The 18,259-nt window shown below is 43.5% G+C and overlaps 1 protein-coding gene across 3 annotated transcripts in view; it reads right to left on the reverse strand.

The window, feature by feature from the left end:
• Nucleotides 1-18,259, reverse strand: part of PDYN (prodynorphin) — a 106,299-nt gene that overhangs the window by 53,220 nt on the left and 34,820 nt on the right. The window contains exons 2-4 of one of the 3 annotated variants that reach the window (XM_082428546.1): nucleotides 14,207-14,299; nucleotides 13,493-13,629; nucleotides 11,565-13,198 (exon numbers count right to left, since the gene is read on the reverse strand). The exons of 1 other annotated variant lie outside the window; for it this stretch is intronic. In XM_082428546.1, the coding sequence (XP_082284672.1) occupies nucleotides 11,565-11,578 (14 nt within the window). In that variant the 5' untranslated portion in view covers nucleotides 11,579-13,198; nucleotides 13,493-13,629; nucleotides 14,207-14,299. Of the gene's footprint in view, nucleotides 1-931; nucleotides 3,074-11,564; nucleotides 13,630-14,206; nucleotides 14,300-18,259 lie in introns of those variants that run through there. One more of the 3 variants, XR_014254544.1, reaches the window with a different exon arrangement.

The raw sequence follows: 18,259 nt of genomic DNA on the forward strand, positions 1-18,259 counted from the left end.
AGTGGTTTTATATATAATCATGAAACAATCCAGATGCCCATTAACTGGTCAGGGGGTAAATAAACCATGTACATCCCTTCAATGCTCCTCAGCAGCAAAAAGAAACACGTCACTGATACACATAACAAATGGTTGAATCTCGTAAAAATGTTGCTGTGTGAAACAGACTCAAAAGAGTACCTACTATATTATCTTATTTATAGGATACTTCAGAAAAGCTATAACTACATGGATAGAAAACAGATCAGTGGCTGCCAGGGGGTAAGGGGAGTTGGTGGGGTTGACTGCAAAGGGTCATGGGGGAATATTTTAGCGTGACAGAATTGTTTTATATCTTGATTATAGTGGTGGTTACCTGACTGTGTGTGTTTGTCAAAATTCACAGAACTGAACACTATATAGTGTTCAGTGAATTTTATTGTTTATGAATAATAACTTTTAAAAACAACACATTTGCTACAGAGAGAGAATAGATATGCTGGAGGACAATTAGAACACCTTTACAGGTAAGAGATAAGAGATGAAGGTGCCTGGGCTGGCGTGTGGAAGTGAGGATAGAGAAGTGGGCAGATTCAAGAGCTAGTTAGAAGGGGAGGCAGCAGAAGGGTGGCATCTTACAGGATCATTCTCGTTGCTCTCTTTGTATCATTTATATGAGCCATAAGTATACACAGACAACTTCCAAATGTATACCTACAATTCCTGCCAGTTAGAACATTTTATGGCCTCATAGATTCATACGGGGAAGGAGACAGGGACAGTCAGGTGAGTGGGCAGAGGCATCATTGGGGACCCAGTGGAACAGAAATTCACACGTGATCTCACTTATATGTGGAATCGAAATGGTGATCATTTCGCAATACATACAAATAGCGAATGATTATGTTGTACACAATATAATGTTTATGTCAGTTATACCTCAATAAAAACATTTTCTTTCCTTCTTTCTTTTTTTTTTTTTTGGCTGCGTCGGGTTTTAGTTGCGACACACGGGATCTTAGGCATGCGGGATTTTATCGTTACGGCATGCTGTCTGCTCGTGTTTCTCTCCATTTGTGGCGTGCGGGTTTTCTCTCTCCAGTTGCGGAGCGCGGGCTCCAGGGCGTGTGAGCTCTGTAGTTTGTGGCATGCAGGCTCTCTCTTTGAGGCACGTGAGCTCAGTAGTTGGGGCACACAGGCTTAGTTGCCCCACGGCATGTGGGATCTTAGTTCCCCGACCAGGGATTGAACCCATGTCCCCTGTGTTGGAAGGCAGATTCTTTACCACTGGACCACCAGGGAAGTCCCTAATTATTGTTTTATAAAAGACACACCTAAGGTGTGAACAGGGTCCTGAGTGATGGCTGCAGAAGGACAACCAGCCCCTGTTCATGAATAAGGAGACCAAGAGCACCATAGTGAGCAAATTCATTGACACTGTTGATCTTAATAGAGACTCCAGATCTAATGTGTCATCTCATGCCCCTGGAGATGTCTCTAACTGCTTACTTGGTGACTGACTAAAACTTGAACCAACAGTGAGTGTCATCTAATGAGATTGGGATGCCAGAGCCTGGATTTTATATACCTGAATTATATGGAGTAGGAAATTCAAAGGCGTAGGGACATGAGAAGTTTTGACTGGATTTATCATGTGCAGCCTGCACACCTGCTCACCAACTGTGTTCCATGAGAAGGCCCAGGAGACACTGCCTTGACTAAGGTCTCAAGAGGGGAGTATATGTGTCCCTGAAGGCTCTGTGGTTGATCTCTTTGAATGACAGATTCAACCACAGGGAATGTCACCATTGATACAGGCTCCCTGATTCCAATGAAAATGATGGGATCCTGAAGTAGCAGAAGACAAATGGCAGCACTTAACTAAGACCAGGTGGGTACATCTATCTTAAAGGGCAGTAGGGAATGTCCCAGTAATTAGAATGTCTTGGTCCACAGAGGTCTTTGATAATGTTTAATTGATCATGGAGTCCTAGGAATGAAATAGATGGGCACCCTACTAGAGAACTGTTTGACTTCTGTAACAGGAAACATTCTAGATCTGGTAGCCAAAAATCCAGCAGTCTCGACTGTGAAGAGTCATGGCTCTCAGTTTTGAAACCTAAGTCAATTCACACGCAAAGAGCCCTTCTATTGTAGGGGATGTGGGGTATTACTGAAGAATGGCTCTGCACTATTGTCTCAGGTACACACAGTGAATCTTACTCTAAGCATTCCCCCAAAGGACCTGCAGCCATTTGCTAGAGTGACTGTATTAGGAGGAAAAAGAAATTTTCAGAGATTACTATCCACGGGCTCTGAACTGATGCTAATTCCTGGGGACCCAAAATGCTACTGTGGCCCAAAATGGGGGTTGTAGTGTCAAGTGATAGCATTTCAGCTCAAGTCAGACTCATGGTAGACCCAGTCTGTCCACAAATCTACCCTGTAGGTTATGTTCTCAGTCTCTAAATTTGTCATTTAAATAGACACACTTGACAACTTGCAGAATCCCCATATTGGCTCTCTGAGCAATGGGATGAGGATCATTATGGTAGGAAAGACTAAGTAGAAACACTTGGAACTTCCCCTCTTACTGCCGTGGTGAACCTGAAGCAATACCACATCACTGGGGAAATTGCAAAGATTAATGCCTTTGAAATCTTGAAAAAAGTAGGAATACTGTTACTTATTATATCTCCCATTTAGCTTTCCAGTTTCTCCTATGCAGAAGTCAGATGGATCTTGAAAAATGAGATCCTAACTATTATAAACTTCATCAGGTGGTGATTCCCACCAAAGTTGCTGTTTCAGGTGTAGTATCTTTACTGGAACAATCAACACGGCCCCGGCACTTAGTAAGCAGCTATTAAATTGCCTAATGCCTCCCTGCACCCCATACCAATGTATAAGGACAATCAGAAGCAGCTTGCTTTTACCTATCAGGGACAACAGTCTACCTTCCCAGCCATGCCTCAAGAATACATCAATTCTCCTGTTCTCTGCCATAACATAATCCACAGAGATCTTGATTGTCTTGAGAGTCTGCAAAGCATCACACTGGGCCACTGCACTGATGACATTTTGCTCGCTGGATCTGATGAACAGAAAGTAACAAGTATTTTAGACACCTTAGACGGACATATATGAACAAAGGGTGAGAGATAAAGTGTTAGGGATTCAATGGTCTGAAGTATGTCAAGATTATCTCCTCTAAGGTGAAAAATAGGTTACTCCACCTTGCACCACTTACAATGAAAATAGATACAATACTTCGTAGGCCTTTTTTGGACTTTGGAGATGATATATATATCACATTTAAGTGTGAGATTGGACCCATCTAAGAGTTATCTGTAAGTCAGTTTCAAGTGAAAACCAGAGCAAGAGAAGGCTCTACAGCAAGTTTGGGCTGCAATAGAAGCCACTCTACCAGTTTGGCCTTATGATCTAGCATATCTAATGATATTTGAAGTGCTTCTGGCAAATAGGGATGCTCTGTGGAACCTCTGAAAAGTACCAATAGGAGAATCACAGCACAGACCCCTAGGATTTTGGAGCAAATCTATGACCTCTTCCACATCTGTTCTGTTCTATTCTCCTTTTTAGAAACAGCTTCTGACTTGCCACTGGGCCTTAGTAGAGACTGAACACCTAATCACAGGACATATGGCCTGAGCTTCTCATCATGAACTGGGTGTTGCCTGACCCATCTAAACATAAGCTTGCACATATGCAATGTAAATCTGTCATAAAATGGAAACAGTGTATAAGAGGCCAAGCTTGCACAGGTCCAGAAGCTACAAGTAGGTTGCACAAGCAGATGGCTCAGACTCCTTTGACATCAACTTCTATTGCATCACCTCCCCTCTCTTAATCAATGCCTTTGGCTTCCTGGGGTGTTTTTTTATAACCAGTTGACTAAGTAAGAGAAAACTCAAATCTCTTTTACAGATGAGTATGCAAAAAATTCTGGTGCCACTTCAATGTGGACAACCGCTGCACAACAGCCCTATTCATGGGTGATCCTGAAGGGCAATAATAAAGGAAAATTTCCCAATGGGCAAAATGTCAAGTAATACATCTGGCTGTCTACTATGTCTAGAGTGAGAGAAGGCCAGAAGGATCTATATTAATCCATGGACAGACCATATATTTTGGCCATATGGTCATGAACTTAGAAGAAACGTAATTGGAAGATTGGTGAAAAAGAAGTCTGGGGAAGAAGCATATGAATGGACCCCCTCAGAATGGGCGCACACCATGAGGATATTTGTGCCCATATGAATGCCTCCACAAAGGGTATCCACTGCAGAGGAGGTTCTTAATAATCAGGTAGACCAAATGATGCATTCAGTGAATGTCAGTCATTCCTTTTCCCAAGCCAACCCAGTGCATGCTTAATGAGTCCATTAACAAAGTTGCCATGGAGACAGAAGTGGAAGCTATGCATAGGATCAACAACATGAACTTCCCCATAAGGTCAACTTGGCTAAAGCTACTGCTGAGCGCCTAATCTATCAAGAGAAGAGATCAAACTGAGTTCCCAATAGACACCATTCCTTGGGGAAACTAGCCAAACACCTGGTAGCAGGTTGACTACATTGGATCTCTTCCATCTTGGAAGGAGCTGAGATCCATCCTCCTGGGAAAAGGTACATGTTCTGGATATCGATTTGCCTTCTCTGACCATAATGCATCCGCCAGAATCATCATCTGTGGACTCACTGAATGCTTTAGCTACCATCTTGGCATTCCCTGTAGTATTAATTCTGATCAAGGAACTCATTTCATAGCAAAGAAAATGCAGAAATGGAATCATGCCCATGGAATTAATTGCTCTTGCCACACACCCTATCACATGGAAGTGGCTGGACTAATTGGAAGGTGGAATAGCTTGCCGAAGACTCAGTTACTGCACCAGTTGTGAGTCGACATCCTGAAAGGAATGGGTTCTGTCTTACAGGATACTGTATGTGCTTTGAATCAGAGACCACTGATCTTGGTTATGAAGAACCATAAATAATAAAGAGATAGAAGTAGAAGTGTCTCCTCTCACTATTATACCCAATAACCTACTTCGCAACTCAGGAACCTTGAACTCTGGTGGTTTGGAGGTCTTAGTCTCCAGGGTGGGAATACTTCAACCAGAGGACACAAGAACAGTTCCATTGAATTGGAAGATGATACTGTTAACCTGGCAGTTTTGAGCTCCTTATGCCACTGAAGCAATCAGCAGAAAGGGGGTTATTTACAGGATGGAATGATTGATCTTGATAACCAAGAGGAAATTGGATTGCTCCTAAAAAATGGGGACAAGAAGAACTATGTCTAGAATGCAGTGGATTTTCTGGGTCATCAATGTTAAAGTAAAACTATAGCAAATGAACAAACAAAAAGTAGAATAATCGGGGACTCAGACCCTTTGAGAAGGATGGTTTGGGTCACTCCATCAAATGAAGAATTTTAATTAGCTCAGGTTCTGTCTGAGAGCAAGGAAAATGAAGAATATGTAGCAAAGAAGGAAGCCAAAGACATCAACTGTGAGCTCACGACCAATTACAGTCAAAGACTGTAATATATGGAACTCTGCATATATTCTCTTTGCTTGTTATATATATGTGCTTTTTTTTATTTTTAAAATTTATTTTATTTATTTATTTATTTATTCTTTCATTTATTTTTGGCTGTTTTGGGTCTTCGTTGCTGCGCACAGGTTTTCTCTAGTTGCGGCCAGCGGGGACTATTCTTCGTTGTGGTGTGTGGGCTTCTCATTGTGGTGGCTTCCCTTGTTGCGGAGCACGGGCGCTAGGCGCACGGGCTTCAGTAGTTGTGGCATGCAGGCTCAGTAGTTGTGGCTCATGGGCTCTAGAGTGCAGGCTCAGTAGTTGTGGTTCATGGGCTTAGCTGCTCCGTGGCATGTGGGATCTTCCCAGACCAGGGGTCGAATCCATGTCCCCTGCATTGGCAGGTGGATTCTTAACCACTGTGCCACCAGGGAAGTCCCTGTGCTTATTTTTATACGCTACTTTATTCTTCTTATTTTTGTCTTATGTAAAATTTTAACCTTCATTTTACAATTCGGTCTTTAGGTAACAGACTTTTCCGTGGGATTGTGAAGAGCAATTAATATAACTAGCAATGGACACAGGGAACTCTGCTCAATATTCTGTAATAACCTAAATGGGAAAAGAATTGATACATGTATATGTATAACTGAATTACTTTGCTGTACACCTGAAACTAACACAACATTTTTAGTCAACTATACTCCAATATAAAGTTTAAAAAAAACAAACTAGCAATGGATACCATGACCATGGGGATCATGCTTCTCCTCACTTTGGGGAAAGGGCGAGAACTTCTTCCCTTGTAACAAGGATAAATATGTCTTATGAGATAGGAAGCTTAATCCCATTGGGGATTTTTGAGAGACAGTGCAGCACTGACACCTCAGGGTTATCCCCCTGGGTCAAGGCAGACGGTATTTCTGCACAAACGCCCATCAGTCGTCAGTGGTTGAAAGCTGCTGGGAAGGGGATTGTTAATGTCCCAGACCTCCCAGCCTGACAGCCTGACAGCAACAGGAAATCCTTGGGCAAAGAAATGCAGGTGTCAGCCGTCGGAATTTGCTGAGGTGGTGAGGGCAAAAGGATACAGGTGAGGCCCCGAAAGTGTCTGCTATGCCGACGTTTCTTTCTCTACAACATGGGAAGGAGAATTTCCACCTCACAGGGCTGCCTCTGTGCTGCTGAACTGCACACTCCAGGGGTTACTATTGGTAACTTGGAGGTCCTGAGCTGCTATGAAGATGAAAGGAGGTGGTATAAAGCAAGTGCCTGACACACAGCAGGCCCTCAGTATGCGTCCATTCCCTTCCCTTTTTTCATTTTAATAATTGCTTCACCATATGGAGGACTTACTCAGTGTCAGACACTACACTCAGTGCTACCCACACCCACCCACGATACAGGTATTAACCTCCTTATACAGAAGAGGAAACAAAGGCTCAGAGGGCTTGGGCTTAAGTCACTTCGTCCACTCCCTGAGCACATAAGCACCGTGTCTGTCTGACTCCAGGGCCCTTGCTCTTAACCTCTACGCTGCCCTGCGCTGCCAAGGGCTGATTCTGACACGCTGCCCAGTTGTGCTTATTTCAGAGCTCGGGTGCCAGATGCCTCAATCAGCATCCTCCCTCCGACATGACCCAGATTTGCTGTGGGAGAAGCTGCTGCCAGGAACTGGCAGGTCTTCTACTTCACCTCTGCCTTCTTAATTGGTGTCCCACCAAGATAGCTCAGATGGGTGGGAGAAGTCTTTTTTCTACCTGCCCCAGGCTTTGGTCTCTTCGGCCCACACATGTCCCAGAAGCATCATAAAGCATCACCTCTTGAGCACCTCCTTGGGGGAATTAATTTTGAGTCTAGGCCTCAAGGCTTGAAGAGACAAGCGACATGGCAAGGCTCTTTGTTCTATCAAACTAGTTTATCTGAGCACAGAAGAAATGGACATTCTGCCCACTTTCTGTCTCTCTGCCTTGGAAGAGACAAGCTGTGGCTGCTCACCTTTTCCTCATTGGGTTCTTAGTCTAGCAGGGGCAGACTGAGCATGTGTTTAGGGTACCAGCAAAGCAGGGCACCAAAAGCGAGAGTAGGTAAGTGCAAGCAATGCACTAAGCAGGAAAAGTGATTCTTATATTTGGGGTGTGTTTCTGACATCATGGGTTGGCTCACTCAGCTCCATTTGTGCATGCTTTATTGCAGATCAAAAGCTGGCAAACTCAAGTCTACAGATTGGGTCCTTGAGACACCTATCTTCCAAAAATGGATGCACTGTTTGGAAGCCAGAAGTGAGGTGGAGAATGTATTTCCACTCTCTGCACTGGTAAGCATATGCTGGGAGCATTTGTTTTTTCCTGCAGCAGTGATAGCAGAGGTCCAGCGATGGGTGCCTTGCTCTGTATTACTGAGAGGAAGGTTATGGACATCTGTTCTCTTGCCATCAATCAAGGCAGAGGCAGCGTGGTCCTGGAACCAACAGTAGTAGCACCGTTTCCTGATCTGTGCCTCTCAGCTGAGGGAACGTGGTCCTGGAGCCAGCAACTGGGACAGGGACTTCCTGAAGCTCCATCCTCCCAACCATAGAGGATTTAGAAGCTCCCTTGGTGCACCAATCTTGTTGATATACTCTGGGAGACATTCCTGGAAGTTCTATCCAGAACCTGCTTGTCCAGCACATCCAACAATCCTGCAAGCACCTGATCCCCTGTATTAAGTCTCTTTCAGTTTAACCTGGTCTGGTTATCTGCAGCAGAACCTGACTAATACTGGGTGCTTGTGATGTACCAGGACGTGTGCTGTTCTTTACATTTAATCTTCACAATGGCTTTCTGAGTTCACTATAGTCATTTACTTGGTGGCAAGCAACAGATCCAACCTTGACTAATTTAAGCAGAAAATGAGCTCACTGAAAAGCTATTAGTTAACCCAGTGAATCACTGGGAAGGGGAAGCCTAGAGAACTAGGCTTGGAAACTCTGCAACCAAAAACACAGCCTGAACTGTGCCACAGAGCTAGTCTAATGAGAACACTGCTTCCGTGTGGTTCCGGGCCCCGGTCCTGCACACCACTGCCCCGCCAGAACTGCTCACTGGACACCCTGAAGGCTTGGAATGTACCACTGCTCCCCAGAAATGGGGTACTGTAGTCATTGCTGCCTCTGCCACAAGTTCTCCACCCCTCCCTCATCTCTGTTTTCCCAGCCTCTGATTTGAAGCATAGGACACATATTATTGGCTGAGCCAGGTCACATGTTCAAACCCAGCTCCAAAGAGCCTGAGACCCAGACACCAGCCTTTGTGGCTTTCTCTGCTTCTCACAAGGTAAGCCCCGCTCCCCTTCACTCTCTTCCACACATCAACATGCCTCTTGCACCTTCATCTGATGAGGACTGTTGGTCCCCATCTGGGTTAAGCATTGCCCTTGCCCATTGGTTCTTTAGAAATGAAAATATGCTAGATTTCTTGTTGGCAACTCAGCACCATTCCTCCCTGTCTACACTCTCCCCCGTAGCAGGGACTGGAATCATGGAGGGGACATTCCCAGGAATCCCTTGCCAACAGGTTTGCACGTGGGATCTGCCAATGAAAGGCACTCACATCAGATCTGGGAAGCAGAAGAGAAGCAGAAGGCCCATTGTGCTCCTCTGCACTAGTGGACAGACACATGGGCTCCAGTGATGGACACAAGGGGTCCTGCAGCAGCCTCTAGATATTCTCTCATAAGCGTGGGAGTTACAGTCAATCGTGGAGCTACAGGCAACAAGGCCTACATTGAAAGGAGCTCTGGGAAACACATATACTGCTTCATTTAATCCTCACAACAACCCTACGAGGAAGAGGTTATTCAAAATCCCATTTTACAGGTAAGTAAGTAGGGATTCAGAGAGGTTTAACAGTTGCCCTAGGTCACAGGTCTGTGTGACAGTAGAGCTCATGTTCACTTTCTCTTATCCCTGACATCCTGCCCGGCTCACCCCTACCCCTCATTTGCAAAGCAGACAGAGGAAGGTGTAGGAGAGGGCAGAGACCAGCAGGAAGGGCGAGAGGTCTGCAGCCAGGCAATGCTCAAAGCACAAACTATCCTTGGAATGTTGGAAATTTCTGTTGGAAAGTCCTTCTGAGCCTGAGGCACATTCTTCTAAAGAACTTTCTTGATTGGAAAAATCCTGTGCTTTGAGGATGGAATTGAAAGTGTGGGAACAGCCAAAGGTCACTGGGTACCACAGCTGCAGAGTAAGGAAGCAGATCAAGCTAGGGAATACCATTGCAGATTGAGAGCCAGCCATGGCTCACACAGAAATAAACCCAAAAGGCAGGCAGTGCTGTCAGGGCCATGGCAGCGTCAATGGAGGAACCCAGAGGATAAGTGGTCTAAAGTCACCCATTAGCTGTGCAACATTGGGGAAGTCACTTCAACTCTCTGAGACCCTTCTCATCAACCCTCTGTCTGAGAGGCAGAAAATTATAGTGGTTAGGATTGCTGGCTTTCAAATCAGACAACTGAGTCCTTGGTTCTGCCTCCTCCTGCATGGTTTGGGGCAAGTTCTCCAATTTCTCTGTGCCTGTTTTCCAAATCTGTAAAAGGAGGATAAGAGTACCTATGAAACAGGGTTCCTGGAACAATTAAATTAAGTGAATTGGAAAAGGATTTTGAACTGCAGTAGGCATATAGCAAGCACTCAGTAAATGTTAGCTATTGTTTTTCTTACCTTAGAGGGAAATATGAGGACTAAAGGACACAGCATGTGTGAAAGGTTCCACACATAATTCGGCTTATTAGATCAGCTCAGAAAACAGTGGTATTCTGGTTATCTAATACTGCATAATAAACCATTCCAAAATGTAGTGACTTAAAATAACAATAGTCAATTACTTTGCTCACAGATTTGTGATTTGGGCAGGGATTAGCAGAGTTGGCTTATCTCTGCTCCATGAAGCATGAGCTGGGGTGGTTAGAGTAGAGTTGGAGGATTCACTTCCAAGATGGCCCACTCCCATGGGTAGCAGGCTGGTGCTAACTGATGGCTAGGAGTTCAACTGGGGCTGTAGACCAGTGGCCTACATTATCTCTACATGGACCTCTCCACAGGGCTGCTTGGGCTTCCTCACAGCATGGCAGCTGCCTTCTAAGAGCAAGTGCAAAAGACAGAATATGGAGCTTCCAGTCTCTTAAGGTCTTGGCCCACAAACAGGCACAATTTCACTTCTGATGCTCTGATGCTGTCAGAGTTTGGGCCAGACGATTCTCCCCTGAGCTGAAGTGAGCCCTGCATTGCCCCTCGCCTACGTACCTGCCAGGAGCACTCCCCACTGCCAACAAAGAACACCCCCGCATTATGTAGAAAAATGTTCTTATTTTTCAGAGATGCATTTGGGGTGAAATGTCAGACTGTTTGTAATTTACTTTAAACTACTTCAGAAAAAATAGATAAAACAATTATGGCCAAAAAATTCCCCATGACAATTGAAAGATCTAAGTGATGATGTATGTGTATTTGTTCTATTTTTTTTTTTTTACATTTCTGTTTGAAAATTTTCATGATAAAAAGTGGGGGAAAATGCCCCACCTATTTCTGAATGACTCCTATTGGTGTGCTACCACCCCTAGTTGAAAACCTATATTTTCATTTTGTATCAGCTTCATTTTCATAAATGTTGTGTCTGATTTTCAATTTAAAACCCCTCTGGGGCTGCCATTTCTTCTTCAAATGTTTCCTCTTTGGCTTCCTTCTCCTGAAGATGATATCTGGTTGTAGGGGAAATGTCCTCGTGGCAATGGGGAGAGGTGGCCCTCCTGTTGTGTTTTGAGTCCTTGCTGGTTTCATGAGGTACCCCTTGCCCTGCCTGCTCAATGAGGGCCTGATGGCACAAGTTGCTAAAGTCCACGGCCACTGAAACTCGTGATCCGTTCTCACTGGCACTGACTCAATGCCACCACCTCTCTCCTGGGCGCCTGAGCACCTCTGAATCTCAGCTGCATCCTCCATCCAGCCCCGCTTTGGCTGGCCACCCTACCGCTCCTCACACTCACTGTTTTTCCTGCATCTCAGCAATCTCTTCTGTTCCTCACTGTGAGCACATAAGGGCTTCTGGACCTCTTTCATGCCGCGTGCATCCTGAGGTGATTCCTAACATAGATGACAAAAGTGGGATGGGATAAGATGCGGTAATGAGGAAGCCCAACCATCCGTCATTACCTTACATGTATATGACATTTTACAGACTTCAGGTACACTCTCCTTTCAATAGCAAACCCTTTCTGAGTGCCTACTCTGTGTCAGACACTGTTCTGAGGGTCTGGGCCCCCCACCTGACTACATATACACACCAGGTGTCTGTTGATATGTGAAAGGGCAGACAAGTCACGTTGCAGCTATACCAGTGAATATCAAGCAGATGTTAAAAAGAATTAAAGTAATTGATATGTTCTATAAGGAAAGCTATCCAAGATATGTTGTTCAATGAAAAGGAAAGTTTCAATATAATAGGTGGGGTAGGCTATGAGCCCTTTTCCATGAAAAGAAATTTATATTAATGAGAACTGAAAACAACACACTTTTCTGTTCCTGTGTTAAATAATACTGGGACCAAGTAATAGTTTAGGGGTTTGCTCCAGGAAGTACCCACTCTTTGAAGATAAGACAGATAAAAACGAAACACCGTACTTATCAAAACAGAAAACTTGCTCATCTAGACTCACTTCAATGCCCTTGCCCCTCTGCGTTCACTAATCCAAAGTTCTTATAAATTCTGCCCAATTCCAACCAGCTACCTGCCTTATGTGATCCATCTTAAAACCATCCAGTGCAGCCTTTAAAACCCTGTAAGTATCCTTCCTTAATGTCTTCACTTGGAGGTACTACTAAGACTTTTTCAAGGTGTTATTCTCCCTTTCTGCAGTAAATTGAATATACTTCATTTTGTTTGATCATCAAGTTTTTTCTGGTGGTCTTTGAGGGAATCAGCGATCAATAATTATAATAATTTAATATGTGCTGAGAACCAAGCTGATTGTTTTATAGACCAATCCTACTCTGAGATTTTTAATATTATTCCCATTTTACAGATGAAGAAATTCAGGATTTGAATTTGAGCAACTTGCCAAATATTACACAGGGAATAAGTGACAGAGATCACATTGAAACCAAGAAGTCTGGTCCCACAGACTGAGATCATAACCCTCTAATACTGCCTCTGTTCTAGTTATTATGACTATGTAACAAAGCACTCAAAATCTCAGTGGCTCAAAAAGCAAACACAACATTTACTGTGCTCACGAACCCTCCATTTGGGCAGGGCCTGGGGGGATACGTGCCTCAGCTCCATGCAGCGTCAGCTGAGGTGGCTCGAAGCCCGGAAGCTGGGATCGTCTGGAGGCTCATTCTTTCCCCCATCCGGCAATTAATGCTGACTGTCAGCTGGGACCTCAGCTGGCAACCAGCCAGAACACTTGCATGTGGCTCTTCATGTGCGCTGGGGTTCCTCACAATGTGGTGGCTGGGTTCCCATGGTAAGCACCCCAAAAGAAAGAGATTTCCAGGAGAATCCATTTTGCCTTTTATGACCTGGCCTTGGAAGCCACGCAGCATCACTTCTGCCACATCCCATCTGTCAAGGCAGTCACAAGGCCCTCCCCAGGTTCAAAGGGAGAGGATATAGATTTACCTAGTGATGGGGAGTGCCAATATCAGAAAGACCATAGAAGACCAGAAATATTGCTGTGGTCATTTTTGGAAATACAGTCTTCCACAGACCCACGTATTTGGTGTACATGTATGTAAAATCTGAAGTGATATATAACAAATAGCTATCATTATTTCTGGGGATAATAGAGGGTCTTTTATTTTCTATAACATTTAAATTTTTGTAACAGGTGTGTAAAAAAACTATGGCAACATTGTTTTTCAAAGACTTAGTGTCCATTCTCAAGAAGCTTGCACTGAAGGTGAGCATACTGACCGTTACCTATTTCTTCTCCTATGTCCATTTGCTGCCTCTTGCTGACCTACTTTGTTCCCCAGAAGGCTGACCTCTACAGACTGTATCACCTGGAATCCTTTGCCTTCTGTCTTCTGGTTGGGTTGATCCAATGGGAGCTGAAGGAAATCAGAGGGTAAGAAAGAGGGTAGGGTATTTATTCTCCCCTCCCTACCTGCCCATGGTTCTCCCAATGGCTATGTTCCCCGATAGCCCATAGTATCTGTTGGACAACCCCTCCTCCACAGCTATAGGTCTCACTGTGTTCCAGTAACACTTCCTTCATCTCTATCCTTCAGACCCAAGAATGGTAATGGCTTGCCTCCATGGCTAGTTCCTGGGGTACCTCATCATCCCTTAATCCTGTCTATTCCTCTGTAATTGTCTCTTCATTAAACTCTCTTCAATTAAGCCCTTTAAGTGCACCCTCTGTTCCCTGATTAGTAAGGCACTGATGGAGACAAACATGCAAACAACGACATTACAGTGCATTGATTGCTTTCAAAGGCATGAATAGAAAAAGAATATCTAGGTTTTACTGAAAGAATCAGAGGAGACGTCCCAAAGAAAATGATACTTCAATTGAGACAAAAAAAATGAGTCAGTGTTCACTAGTTTATGAAAAAGAGAAGAACTTTCCAACCTATGAGGTTTCCATGGATAAGGAAATAGGCCCAGAGAAGCTGGGTGACTTACCATGGCCACACAGGGAGTAGCATAGATTCAAGCCTTCTGCTTAATCCATCACCCTACAGGGCAAGTTTGTTATATCAGTTGAGATGTTTTTAGCTGAAAGTAACCAGAAAAAAATGCCTTAAGCAGTAAGGAAAATATGTAATACATTTATATAATCTTGTTTATAATAATAAGACAAATGTAAGGTAACTCCATGGTTGATTAAATAAAATCAGATGTTCAACCAAGCCATCAAGAAGATCTAAATAAGTGGATTGGAAGAGGATATTGCTAAGTCAATCCTCTTTACATTGACTTATAGATTTAATACAATCACAATCAAATTCCTAAGTTTATGTATTGAAATTTTCAAGTCAATTCTAAAATTTATATGGAAATACAATGGACCTAGAGCAGCCTAGACAATCTTGAAGAAGAACATACACCACCAGATATCAATGCTTAACATCAAGCTATAGTAATTAAGCCAGGGTGGTATTGATACAAGGATAGACAAATAGACCAATGAAGCAGAATTGGGAATCCGGAAATGAACTGAAACATGTATGTTCACTTGATTTACAACAAGGGTGCCACTGCAATTCAGTGGTGCTGGAAAAACTGGATATCCATACAGAAAATAATCTGTATGGGAAAAAATCTTTACCCAACACTATGCATAAAAATTAACGTATTGGGGCTTCCCTGGTGGTGCAGTGGTTGGGAACCGGCCTGCCAGTGCAGGGGACACGGGTTCAAGCCCTGGTCCGGGAAGATCCCACATGCCGTGGAGCAACTAAGCCCGGGCGCCACAGCTACTGAGCCTGCGCTCTAGAGCCTGCGAGCCACAACTACTGAGCCTGCATGGCACAACTACTGAGGCCTGTGCGCCTGGAGCCCTTGCTACGCAATGAGAGGCCACCGCAATGAGAAGCCCACACACTGCAATGAAGAGTAGCCCCCGCTCGCCGCAACTAGTGAAAGCCCGCGCGCAGCAACGAAGACCCAACAAAGCCAAAGATAAATAAAATAAATAAATAAATGAATTTATTTAAAAAAATTAATTAATGTGGTATGGATGACAGACCTATATGTAAATTCTAAAAAGAATCAGGCTTGTAAAGGAAAAGATAGGAAAATATCCCCATGATCTTGAGGGTAAGCAAATATCTCCGAAACAGAGCACAAAAAACACCATACTGAACACATTGATAATTTGAACTTCATTAAATATAATATGCTCATCAGAACACGTTATTGGGCTTCCCTGGTGGCGCAGTGGTTGAGAATCTGCCTGCCAATGCAGGGGACACGGGTTCGAGCCCTGGTCTGGGAAGATCCCACATGCCGCGGAGTGACTAGGCCCGTGAGCCACAACTACTGAGCCTGCGCGTCTGAAGCCTGTGCTCTGCAACAAGAGAGACCGCGATAGTGAGAGGCCCGCACACCGCGATGAAGAGTGGCCCCCACTTGCCGCAACTAGAGAAAGCCCTCGCACAGAAATGAAGACCCAACACAGCCATAAATAAATAAATAAATAAATAAATAAATAAATAAATAAATAAAATTAAAAAAAAAAAAAGAACACGTTATTAAGCAAGTGAAGAAGTAATCTACAGACTGAGAGGAGATACTTGCATTTCGTATATCTGACCAAGGACTTATATCCAAAATGTAAACAAACTCTTACAAATCAATAACAGAAGACAAAACAACCCACTTTTAAGAAAGGGAAAAAGACTTAAACAGGCACCTCTTAGAAGAGGAAATGACCAAAAAGCACTTGAAAAGGTCATCAGAGAAATGCAAACTAAAACTACAATCAGATGCCACTACTAACCCACCAGAATTAAAGGCTGACGAAGTGTTGGTGAGAATATAGAACAATCAAAAATATCACACTTCTGGTGGGAGTGTAAATTGGTTAAACCACTTTGGTAAGCTGTTTGGCAGTATCTGACGAAAGCTAAATAAATAGCTATTCACCCTATGTCAGTGATTTCACTACTAGGTATATGCACAAGAGAAATGAGGACATATAACCACCCAAAGATAGGTACATAGAATGTTCATAGTACCTTTTCTTTTTATAACAGCCAAAAACTGGAAATAACTCAAATGTCTATCAACATGAAATGGATAAATAAATTGTGGTACCAATGGAACACTATACATTGGTTTGATAAACTATTGATATACATAAAAACACGAATGAATCTCAAAGAAAACATGTTGGACAAAGAAGCCCAACACAGAACAGTATGTACTGTATGAGTCCATTCATGTGAAGTTCAAGGGCAGTTAAATAATTTATGGAGATAGGAATCAGAAGAGTGGGTATTGGCTATTGGCTGGGAAGGGGCAGGAGAGAGCCCTCTAGAGTGCTGGAAATGTTCTGTATCTTGATCTGGTAGTGGTTACATGAGTGTGTACATACATAAAATTTAGCCATGCTGTACACTTAAGATTTTCATACTTTATTGTATGGAAATTATACTTTAGGTTTAAAAACATGTTATCAAGGATTTTAACACTGTCATCCTCAGCATGTGGACATTTTCCCCATATAATCATAAAATAATGGCTGCAATATCCAGGCAACACACATAGTCAAGAATATGTCTGGGGGAAGAGGAGACCCTCTTCTCCTGAGTCTCTTTGAAAAGTAAAGAAACATTTCCCAGAAACACACACCACACCCCCAGCAGAAGCCTCTTATTGGCCACAATTGCATCACATGTCCTGGCTTAACCCAATCACTGGTGAGGAAAATGGAACTGTCCAGATGAGTGTTTACCTTTCTCCTGGTCAGGTGGGAAAGAGAGGCAACTCTTGCTGGGTCAGTAATAAATTCCAAGCTCATAGCAGTGAGTTCCTGAACAAGGAACTGGGCTTGCCCCACAGAGGTTACCCCACAGGGATAAAGCAGCATTTCCTCACTTACAACTGCTTTTATTCTTTAAAAAAAATTTATCTTTTTTCTCAAAATGCATGTATCTTCATTGTTTTTCTGATTATGTGATTAATGTTCATGGTAAAATTTCAATTAATAAGTGGAAATCAGCTATAACTAATTCTCCCTCTCACCACACCATGATAGTAACTATTAAAAGTTTGATTCATGGTCTTCCACAATTTTTTCTTGGCATATATGTTGTATTATATATTTACATAATTTTTAACCTAAAACAAGACCACACCATATATGTCAAACACTATCATTTGCCTACACAACAAACACTTTCCATCATTTTCTCTGCTAACAACCTTAATATTCTTCAGGTGTCTAGTGACCAGATACTTCAGGGAAAATAGCCCCTTCCCTAGCTCCAGAAGATGAACTATGATTAGTGTAAAATAGTGGTTCTGACCCCTGCTGCCCATCAAAAATACCTAGGGGGGACTCCCTGGTGGCGCAGTAGTTAAGATTCTGTGCTCCCAATGCAGGGGACCCGAGTTCGATCCCTGGTGAGGGAACTAGATTCCACATGCATGCTGCAGCTAAGAGTTCGCATGCCACAACTAAGGAGTCGGCGAGCCGCAACTAGGGAGCCCGCGAGCTGCAGCTAGGGAGCCTGCCTGCCACAACTGGGACCCGGTGCAACCTAAGGAATGAATGAATGAGTAAACAAACAAATTAATTAAATATTTTTAAAAATACCTAGGGAATCAAAAATATATACTAAGCCCCAGGTCCCACCCCCAGAGATACTGCTCACAACTGCTCTGTTGTGAGCTCAGGCATCAAGACTTTGCAGGTATTGCTAACATACAGCGGGGGCTGAGATCTACTGGGCTCAACTCTTGGTGATGCTCCCATTCCCCTTGCCACTGACTGGCTTAAGAATGGGGCACATGGCCCAGTTCTTGTCATGAGCAATGAGGGGAAATTTGATGGAGGTTCTGGGAGAGTTTTCCTCAGTCTCAGAGAAGGACATACATAAGGTCTTTTCTGCCTCTACATTGACAGCAGAGTGCCTTTCCTGAACAATGGCTGTCATCTTGGGACCATGAGGGGAATGAGACTAAAAGGATGAGCCAATGACCTGGAGATGGCAGAGCAGGACTATGGAA

This window comes from Balaenoptera physalus, assembly GCF_965194825.1.
Source record: "Balaenoptera physalus genome assembly, chromosome: 16".
In the NCBI taxonomy this organism is placed as follows: Eukaryota; Metazoa; Chordata; class Mammalia; order Artiodactyla; family Balaenopteridae; genus Balaenoptera; species Balaenoptera physalus.